Below are 9,701 nucleotides of genomic sequence, written 5' to 3'. Positions count from 1 at the left end.
GACCAGAGGGCAAGAGTGAGAGAGACGGAGGGATGGGGGGAGGGAGGGAGGGAGGGAGGGAGGGAAGAGAACGGGCAGATGGGAAAGAGAGCATCAGAATCTAGAATTAAAACGAGCTGTGGACATGAAGGTCATTGTACGATGAACCATTGAGGCGACGAAACGAGGAATGCTGTCTTGTTCACTTCTGAAATGATGTTTCGGTTGCCTTATTCTTATGTGTCGCAGCAAAGATGCCAAAAGACGACAGTAAGAAGGCTTCCAAGGCGCCAGCTCGATGTGTTACCATGGAGCATATGAAGAGTCGCGGCCAGCATTTCTTGGCCAACCCTCTCATCATCCAGGGGATCATAGACAAGGCAGACATCAGGGCAACAGATGTCGTGCTTGAGATTGGTCCAGGAAATGGCGCGCTGACAGCGAAGCTGCTGGAAAAGGCCAAGAAGGTGATAGCGATCGAGTTGGATACCAGGTGGGCGGCGGAGCTGCAGAAGCGATTTGGAGTGATGCACGGCAACAAGCTTGAGATCATCAACAATGATGTGCTTCGAGTCGACCTGCCCTTCTTCGACATCTGTGTCGCAAACTTGCCATATCAGATCTCTGCTCCCATCACCAACAAGCTTCTCATGCATCGCCCGCAGTTCAGATGCGCCGTGCTCATGTAAGCCCTCACTCTCCCTCTCCCTTCCCTCCCTTCTCCCAGTCACCTGGATGCATGCAGGTTTCAGCGTGAGTTTGCTCTGCGTCTTTGTGCGAAGCCAGGCGACGAGCTGTACTGCCGCCTGTCGCTCAACACGAGTCTGCTAGCAGAGGTGCAGCATCTGATCAAGGTAGGAAAGAACAACTTCAAGCCTCCTCCCAAGGTCGAGTCTTCGGTCGTCCGCATCACCCCGTGAGTTTCAAGTGTCGCCCGCTGCCTGGCTGAGCAGCATGGCAGGCGCAGCAACCCTCCTGCGATCAACTACATGGAGTGGGACGGGCTGATCAGATTGGCGTTCGGCAGGAAGAACAAGACGCTCGGAGCTACCTTCAGGCAGAAGGATGTCAGTAATCTAGTAGAGTAGAAAGGAAGAAGGGGGAAGAGGAGGGAAGAGGAGAGGAAGGGAGGAAGAATAGGATGGGTGGGGTGGGAGGAAGAAGTAGATGGAGGGTTCAGAGACGAGTCGCGGCTGAAGGTGACCTAACATGAGTGCTGTGGTGTTCAGGTGATCGACCTCTTGAAGAACAATTACAACATGCATGCTGCCATCATGAAGTCTAAGAACGCTTCTTCGGGTGACGTCACCATGGGCGATCAGTCCTCAGGGAAGGAAGAGAAGAAGTTTGATGAAGTGAAGCAGACGATCTTAGAGGTTTTTGCTTCCCTGCCCTGTTTGTTTGAGCTCACCATCTCGTTTGCAGATCCTGGAGGCCGAGAACATGTCTGAGCAACGTCCGGCAAAGTTGGATGTTGACCATTTCTTGACGTGAGCTGAGAGTCTTGGTTAGAAAAAGTAATTCTGAAAACTTGTGTGCAGATTGCTCAACGCGTTTAACGTCAAAGGATTTCATTTTGCATGATTGTTTGTTTTCTGGACAGTTTAAGCTTCAGCATGATCCAGTTGTACGTGAAAATGGGGAAGATGAAGGAATCATGAGAGTGAATGATGTATAGTTGTGATGTCTTTCGAGAGATCATGTTGAGTTTGCGATCGAATTTTGTGTAAAATACAGTTTGCTGGAATAAAGAAAGGAAGTAACCCTGAGGCGATATGCTCTTCAATTCATATCTTGAACGCAATCCTGGGACAAGTTGATGAGTTGGAAACAATGTGAATATCACCATCTTCAAACCACATCACATCACATCACATCACATCACATCACATCACATCACATCACATCACATCACATCTTTCCTACCTGCTGGAGTGCAACTCGAACATGTCATGAAGGACTCTCTGCAGGTGAGCGCGTTAGCCAGAGTCATCGTCTAAGTCATCACCTGAAGTCTTTGAGCTGATCGCTCGGATGTGAACTGAACGATGTACGACCGGAATGCTCCGGTTTTCTAGCGGGAAGCGTGAGTTGATTCACGAGGGGATGGAGGAGGAGGAGAGAGAGAGAGACACTGTGGGAGAGGGAGATGAAGGTTAGGAACAGGGGGGTAGAGGGGGGAGAGAGCGGGAAAAGGAGGAGGGGAGGAGGAGGAGAGATGGGGGGGACAAGGAGGGCAGAGCACGAGAAATGCTGCAGAGGTATAAGACGGGAATTGACCTTGTTGATGGGGCCGGAGCCTGAGGAGATGATAGAGGCACGTCTACTCGCTTCCTCTGCGGCTTGAGAGGAGGAGCAGCAGGAGAGGATCACCCACACGTTCCGATCTGCACCAGCACCTTCATCCCTCCTCGTTGCTCCCTCCTCCTCCTCCTCCTCCTCCTCCTCCTCCTCCTCTCTCACCATAAACTTCTTCCTCCACAAAGTCCCGCAGGTTCTTCTCGTCCTCCCTGCATCCTCGCGTCACACCCTCTCCTCCCCCCCCTGTCCTCAGCTCACGGGGTTGCAATCTCCGCAAAGAGAATCTCCCGCATTGGAAGCGACCACAGCGCGTGCTTGGGGCTCCTCGGATGAACACAGACGAGGTAAAGGGGGGTAATGATGAGCTGCCCTCCAGCTGCGAGGTCGAAGACGTCGATCGCTCCTCCCATGGAGTACTTGCCGCCATCGATCTTCATCAGGACCTGCCGCGATCGCAGTCAAGGCCGGGAGGAAGATGAAGGCGGGGAGAGGGGGAGGGAGAGGGAGAGGGAGAGGGAGAGAGGAAGGGACCTGGATGGCGTGAGACTGCTGGTAGACGAGCGGCTTGAGGGCCTTGGAGGAGCCGAAGGAGCGAGCAGGACGAACTTGCTTCCATCGCTCGGAAGAGGAGAAAGAGCCAGCGGAGATGATCTGATTGCACATGGTGGAGATCACGTCAAGAAGACCCGCAAAGGGTTTGGCGACCTGGCGAGGAGGGTCAACGAGGAAAGAACGGGGATGTGGAGGGGAGAGGAGGCGTCAGAAAGAGGGAGAGAAAACAAACAGGAAGAGGAGGAAGAGGACAAACGGGAGGAGCGAGTGAAGTTGGGAGGGTGGATGGATGAATCCCCAGGCAAGGAGGACAGGAGGTATGTGAGTCGAGGAGCTGATTGCATTCGAATGAAAGCAAGAAGCGGAGGGAGGGGGAGACGAGCGAGTGAGGTACCAGAGCTGCGAGAGCTTTCAAGACTCCGTCGAGGAGGCCGGGGATCGCAGCAGAGAATCTGTGGGTCTGCAAGCGACGTGAGAGGAGAAGAGGGGAGGAGGAGGGGAAGGGGAGGGGGAGGGGAAGCAGCAGGAAGAGCAGCAGCGGAAGGAGCAGGAGCAGCAGCGGAAGGAGAGGGAGCAGGAGCAGGAGCAAGCTTCAACTCACTGCTGTGATTCTGCTGTCGGGGGAAATCCGGACGAGGGCCCAGGGAACTTTCACGGGGTCGTTCCAGGCAGTCTGCCACCCAATGGCGGGCAGGCGAGCGAGGCTGCTGAAGCCGATGATGAGTCCGGGGAGGAAGCCGATCAGATTCGGCTCATCCCGCTCTTCCCATGCCTTGGAGATCTCTGCAGCAAACGCCTTGCGAGACGATCCCGTGTGAGTGGTGACCAAGGATCCTAGGAGGAACAGAGAGGGAGCAGGAGGAGCAGGAGGAGCAGAGAGGAGGAGGGGATCATGGATCACCTCGTCCATACTGAGGTATGCCAGTGCTCTTGCTCCGCTCCCTGTTGCCTTTGATATCGTATTGCACCATCCCTACTCAGAGAGTCAAGGGCGATGAAGGCTGGAAGCAGGGGGAGGAGGAGCCGCTCAGTCTGAGAGGAGGCGAGAGGAGGAACCAACGAGAGACGGAGGAGGGAGGGCGGAGGAGGAGACCTGAACGGAATGCCATACGAGACTCCCTCCTCCTCGCATCAGGCCTCTCATCAGGTCGATACCGACGTGCAAGTATGATCCTCCTCCCGCCCTCTTGGACCTTCCCGACTGCCGACGATATGGTCAGAGCAGGCAGAGGTAGAAAGATCAGAGCGACGAGGAGAAGAAGGAGGGAGGGGAGAGAGTAGAGGAGAACAGTGGGGTGGAGGGGAGCAGTTGAGGTGCCTGAAGCTCCTTGGCGGGCTGCTTGAAGAGATCAACGACTCCGCTGCTGAGCGCGTTGACGAGCCCGAGAGGATTCCCGAGCACATTGGTGGAGCCAACGACCCTCGAGATCACGAGAAGGATCTGGAGCGTTCACTCAGAGGAGGTCAGGAAGGGAGGAGGAGGAAGGGGAGAGGAGGATGGACTGGTAAAGGGATGGAGGCGGGGACGAAACAAAGGAGAAGCAGGGCGCGACGAGGACGAGGAAGGCGATTGGAGAGGGACGAGGACGAGGAAGGCGATAGGAGAGGGATAGCAGAGGAAACGAATCTGAAGGTGGACGAGCAGGAGAGGAGGGAGGAGGAGGAGGCGGAGGAGGAGGAGGAGGAGGAGGAGGCGGAGCTGGCGCCACGAGGATGCAGACCTGCTGCAGGTAGTGATCTCTGATCCTGTTGGCTATCGTCGACCCGGCTCCGAACGAGTGGCTCATTCGCAGCTCGCCAAGGTAAAAGGGCACATCCTCGACCTGCTCTCCCCGTCACGTCCCCTTTCCCCCTCCCTCCTCCCTTCACTGAGGGTTCCAACCTTGTGGAAGAAGAAGCGGGAGGAAGCCAGGAGGTGCTGGAGGGAGCGGAGGGAGGTGAAATCGAAGGTCGTCACAGCTGGGGTGTAGCTGATGTTGAGCATGAGAGGGTAGATCCGGAGGTCGTGTACGTAGATCTGAATGGCGTCGTTAACGCTCCCCTCGTCCTCCTCTTCGTCCTTCTCCTACAGCTCTCTACTCTGCTCCCTGCCATCCCCACTCCATCCCCACTCCTCCCTTTCCCTCTTCCTCCCCTTCACTGCCGCGCCCTCCCTCACCCTTTCCCTTCCCCATCCTCCTCTTTTCCTGCCCACAAGGAACTCGCCTTGCTCGAGAACAAGCTCGATATCGAACTTCCCTTGATCGCCTCCGACAGGTCTGAGTTGCCCTGCAGCTGGAGTCGAGCAGATCAGAGTGAGCGATGGCAGTCTGTGTCCTCACCAGGTTCCGGACCAGCTCCTCGTCCTGCTGGTCTTTGGTGCTTAGCAGCTCTTTAATCTAATGAAATTGTCAGAGGAGGAGAGGAGAAGAAAGGAGATGAAGAGAGGAAAACTCAAGAGGAAACACAACGAAAAGAGAACGAACTTGAGAATGAACAAGGAGAGGAGAGGAGAGGAGAGGAGAGGTGAGGAAAGGGGAGGGGAGGGGAGGAGAGGAGAGGAGAGGAGAGGAGAGGAGAGGAGAGGAGAGGAGAGCAGCAGAGGGTAGCGGAGGGTATCTGGCTCGCCTGTCGGGATGCGGAGGACAAGCTTGCTCCAACATCGTCACAGAGATGGAGGAGGTCGAGGACCAGCCCCTCGTCGAAAGCGACGTCGAGCTCGCGGCAAAACATCTCCAGCCTTCTGAAAACCTGCGAGCCCCTGTGAGACAGCTACCTCCACGAGACGACAAGGGAGGGAAGGAAAAGGTGAAGGAGGTAGGAAGGATGGAAGAAGGGCAAAGGGTGGAGCAAGAGGTAACGCAGAGATGATGACAAGAGGACTGATGGACAAGGTCTGAACATGACAGCCAAGGTAAGGTAGAGGAGCTAGGGGAGGAGGGAGGGGAAGAAAAAGATTGATGCTAATATGCAAGAAATTTTAGGGGAAGGGAGGGGAGGGAGCAAGAGACCTTGACAGTTCCTCCAAGGAAGGAGTTGCGAGAGATGGTGATCCGCATGGAGCCTTGCGAGTCGCGGGTTCTCTCCTCCAGCTCCTCCTCCTGGTCTCTCCCGGTGAAACGAACGACCACAGGGTAGCTCGCGGACTGCTCCAGGTTGTCAACCTGCACGCACTTCAAGGAGATCTGCCGGGCAAGCGTCAAGGGAGGGGTGCACGAGGGAGCCAAGAGGACCCGTATGCCTTCCTCGAACAGGGTTCGCCAGACTGAAAGTGACAATCCTTTCTTGTGCTCGGAGGCAACGTCTTCGACCTCTCCTGAGAACGCAAACCCTGACAGGCAAAGGTATAAAAGGTGGTGGTAGTGAAGGAGGATGAAGAGGAGGAGGAGGAGGAGGATAAGGATGAGGAGGAGGAGGATGAGGATGACGAGGAGGGGCAGGAGCTCTGACTTACGAGGATTGCAGCCCAGCCAGACGTAGAGGATTTCCCGAGGGCTTCGAGAATCGATCAAGGAGATCCCAACCCCCATCATCTGTTGCGCATTCAGACCCCATCCCACCCCTCCCTTCCTGTTCCCCCTCCCTTCCCCTCCCTCCCTCTCTCTCTCCCTCCCCCTCTGCTCGCTTGCACCTCCAGGCTCATCTCGAACTGCCAACGTGAAGGAAGTGCAGCTGTCTGCAGAGCACTTGGGATGGTCTTGTGGGCGGCGGAGAGGTACTGCATGTCGGTCTTGAGCGAGACCTGCGAGTCGGAGGGGTGGAGCAAGGCATCTGTGACTGACAGCGTGAGGGTGGGGCCATGGCAGCGGACGAACACGCGGTAGAGGACGTCTCCTCGGCTGTTGAGCATGGGCTTGTGCTCCCCGATGCTGTCGAGCTCGAATCGACCTGAGAGGAGGGGAGAGGACCCCTCCACCTCCACCACCAGCAGCTGCTTCGACGACATGGCAGACTCCCACGTGTAAGGAACGCCTTGGTAGGGGCGGATGTAGACCAGTCGCCTCCCTACCCCCTCCTGGTAGACCCTCAGGGTGGAGGCAGAGAAGTTCTCGATCCAGTAGGGCGGCTGGTTCGTCTGGCTGGGCTTGACAATGATCGCCATGCTCCCGAGGAAGCGCCGAACACGGACGTCAGCGTAGACGGGGCCCGGGCTCTCCTCCGACTCCATCATGATCACGGTGTCTCCCACCTGCACCTTCCGGTCACTTGCTGATCAGGAGCGATGGAAAAGACTGCTAGAGGCAGGAGGAGGAATGAGGAGGAAGGAGAGGGAACTTGGGCAAGGAGACAAGAATAGGGAGGTGAAAGGAGAGACGTACGAGGAGGGAGGAGGGAGGAAGGAAGAGGGCTAGATGAGGGAGGAGGGAGGAGGGAGGAGGGAGGAGGGAGGAGGGAGGAGGGAGGAGGGAGGAGGGAGGAGGGAGGAGGGAGGAGGGAAATTTACCTCGTCTATGCTGAAGGCTCCACTCCAACGATCGTGCCATGACGCTCTCGATGACTTCTCAGGCTCCAACGCCAGTCGCACGTTGTGCCGCTTCCTGGGGTCAGTCCAGTGCCACACGACGCAGTTATGAGAGGGCCCGCAAGGGATGGTGAGGGAGCTGGCAGTTCCTTCCTGGCGGGCCTGGAGGGGAAAGTTGGTCTCATTCACGATCACATAGCGGGGGGTTATAGTGATGCACTTGCTCCTATGGAACTTCCCCCGCACGGGTTGAATTGCTACCCCGACCTCCATCCTCCTGCTCTGCCGCGCGAACCCTGACCGCTTCAGCCGCAGCTCGACCTTGCCCGTGTCCATGGTGGACGATCCCGTCATGGTGAAGGGATCCGACCAGTCAGTGCAATCCAACCGCATCCTGAGCCCCACGCGACCTCCGGCGTTCATCTCAGAGCAGGAGAAGAGCTGAAGGTTGGGGAGGGCTCCTCCATCGACACGCCCCGGCACCATCCATTCTGCGCTCTCCTCCCTCTCCATCTCTGCGAGCCACGCGAGACCCTGAGGGATTGCCGAACTCAGCTTACTCGACTGCCTCCCCTCTCCCTCCCCTCGCTCTCCGCTCTTCATCACAAGGTTGGGGATGGGCAGCAGCAAGTCTTGGGTTCCAGCCTCTTCCTCGCGCTTGCCCGAGCGGAGCTGCAGCAGGGAAGGGTCTTCCACGTGCTGGAGGGGGAAACCATCCAGGATGACCGGCGGGCGCATCAGCTCCTCCGCGTCGTCCTGAGTGATCTGAGCCCGCGAGTTTGTGCGGTTGACAATCCAGTAGGCCGAGTAGACGAGAACACAGCAGGTGCCTGCAGCATCCAGCATGATGTCAGCTTCGAGGTCGAGAGCCCTCCCCTGCTCCCCAGTGCTGCTCAGCCTCTGCTTCCTCTTCTGCGACAAGACCCAGGCTTGTGTGCTCCACCCGTCCAGCACCGACAGCTCGTCCGAGTCGCCGCTCTCACGGAGGAGGAGGTGAGAGCTCCAGCCTAGCTCGTCAACCTTCACGGAGAGCCAGAGGAAGTTGCCGCGGGAGAGGTCGCGGTCGAGGACAGGAAGACTCTCCCCAGCCTCGATCTCCACAGCCCACAGGGAGCCAGAGAACTCGCGGGGAGAAGGAGGTTCAGCGGTGGTGGTGGTAGTGATGCGGCAAAAGAGCGGGACGGGGAGCAGGTTCTCGATGCTGAGGCAGGGGAGGATGGAGAGATGGCAGGAGCGGCGGAGGGAGTCGCAGTCCCAGTGGAGGAGGACGTTGAGAGGCAGCCCGTGCAGCCCAAGTCCCTTGAATGTCTTGAGCTCGTGCCTGGTGCTCCACTCCGACGCTAGGAGAGACTCTCCCGTGACCCACCGGTAGCCTGGATGCTGCATCTTGTTGCTGGTGATGGCGCTTGAGGAGGAGGAGGAGGAGGAGGGCAGCGGGCGGAGAGAGAACCCGTCCTTGTTGTCGATGTAGAGCACCGGGACCACCATGCTCTCTCCGGCAGGGATCGTGTACCTCGTCCTCCCAGCGATGGTGGGGCCCTGGACTGAAGTCTGCTCTGCGAACATGATTTCGAAGGGAGCGCTGAGATGGTTCTTGATCGAGAGAGGAGAGCGAATGAGGATCAGCTTGCTCGCTCCCTCGTCCTGGACAGATATGTCGATGAGAATCTTAACGTTCTGGAAAGTGACAATCCCGAGCTCTTGGAGGATGGGAACAACGACTGTTACCACCTGAACAGAGGATGGGGTCAGAGACAGAACTGTTGTGGGAGGGAGGTAGAGCAAGACTGTTCAACAGTGGAGGGGAAGCAAGATCACAAGGAAGAACGCACAGGAACAACTCAATCTCAACCCAGCAAACTCCTTCACTTCCTCACATGATCGTCTCACCTGCTTGCCGATGACGTCGAGGTGGACAACCTGGGGGTTGAGATCGTGCTGCTCGATACTCTTCTCTGTCAGGTCGGGGAGGAGGAAGATTTCCATCTGGTTCATCCCCAGCACAGGAAGCCCGTCCATCAGCCCGCTAGTTTGCACCAGCGGCACGCAAGAGACCGGCTGGCGCTCCTTCCCGTCGACCACCTGGCGGACTCCCTTGCACTGGAGGACGATGGGCATCCCGATCTCGTTCTGGACCCATAGGGGGTGGAACTCCTGCCTTTCCCTGAGCACATCCTGCTTCTGAAGGCTGCTGGCATGCTTGACGATGCCGGAGACAACGTCGACGAACGCGGAGGACAAGTTGATGTTGGTGACGTCAGAGGAAATGAAGTCGACCTTGATACCTCCCGCACCCCCCTGGATGACGGACTCGAGGGTCAGGTCGAGGGTCGCACTGAGGGCAAAGCTCATCCTCTCCAGGAATGGTTCCCAGCACGAGATGGAGCGGTTGAAGTAGCTGCTGGAAGCGCTGCAGGCAAACTTGGCA

The 9,701-nt window shown here is 57.4% G+C and overlaps 2 protein-coding genes across 2 annotated transcripts; one reads left to right on the top strand and one right to left on the bottom strand.

Annotated features, from left to right (window-relative positions):
- Positions 1-233: 233 nt before the first annotated feature.
- GUITHDRAFT_135139 (hypothetical protein) lies at positions 234-1,563 on the top strand (the record flags this gene model as incomplete). Its single annotated transcript, XM_005837386.1, has 6 exons — positions 234-664; positions 725-895; positions 941-1,046; positions 1,209-1,355; positions 1,405-1,469; positions 1,521-1,563. The coding sequence occupies 6 exons, from the start codon at positions 234-236 to the stop codon at positions 1,561-1,563; spliced, it is 963 nt and encodes a 320-aa protein (XP_005837443.1).
- A 121-nt stretch (positions 1,564-1,684) lies between these two features.
- Positions 1,685-3,287, bottom strand: GUITHDRAFT_151157 (hypothetical protein). Its single transcript, XM_005837385.1, has 8 exons — positions 3,227-3,287; positions 2,812-2,985; positions 2,539-2,723; positions 2,443-2,489; positions 2,260-2,366; positions 1,988-2,053; positions 1,906-1,943; positions 1,685-1,785 (listed from the first exon to the last, which is right to left on the bottom strand). The coding sequence occupies exons 2-8, from the start codon at positions 2,941-2,943 to the stop codon at positions 1,767-1,769; spliced, it is 594 nt and encodes a 197-aa protein (XP_005837442.1). The 5' UTR covers positions 2,944-2,985; positions 3,227-3,287; the 3' UTR covers positions 1,685-1,766.
- Positions 3,288-9,701: the final 6,414 nt, after the last annotated feature.

The sequence above is a fragment of the Guillardia theta genome (genome assembly GCF_000315625.1).
Source record: "Guillardia theta CCMP2712 unplaced genomic scaffold GUITHscaffold_14, whole genome shotgun sequence".
Lineage (NCBI taxonomy): Eukaryota > Cryptophyceae > Pyrenomonadales > Geminigeraceae > Guillardia > Guillardia theta.
The sequence above is the reverse complement of the archived record's forward strand: the minus strand, read 5'-3'. Positions and strand labels throughout refer to the sequence as shown.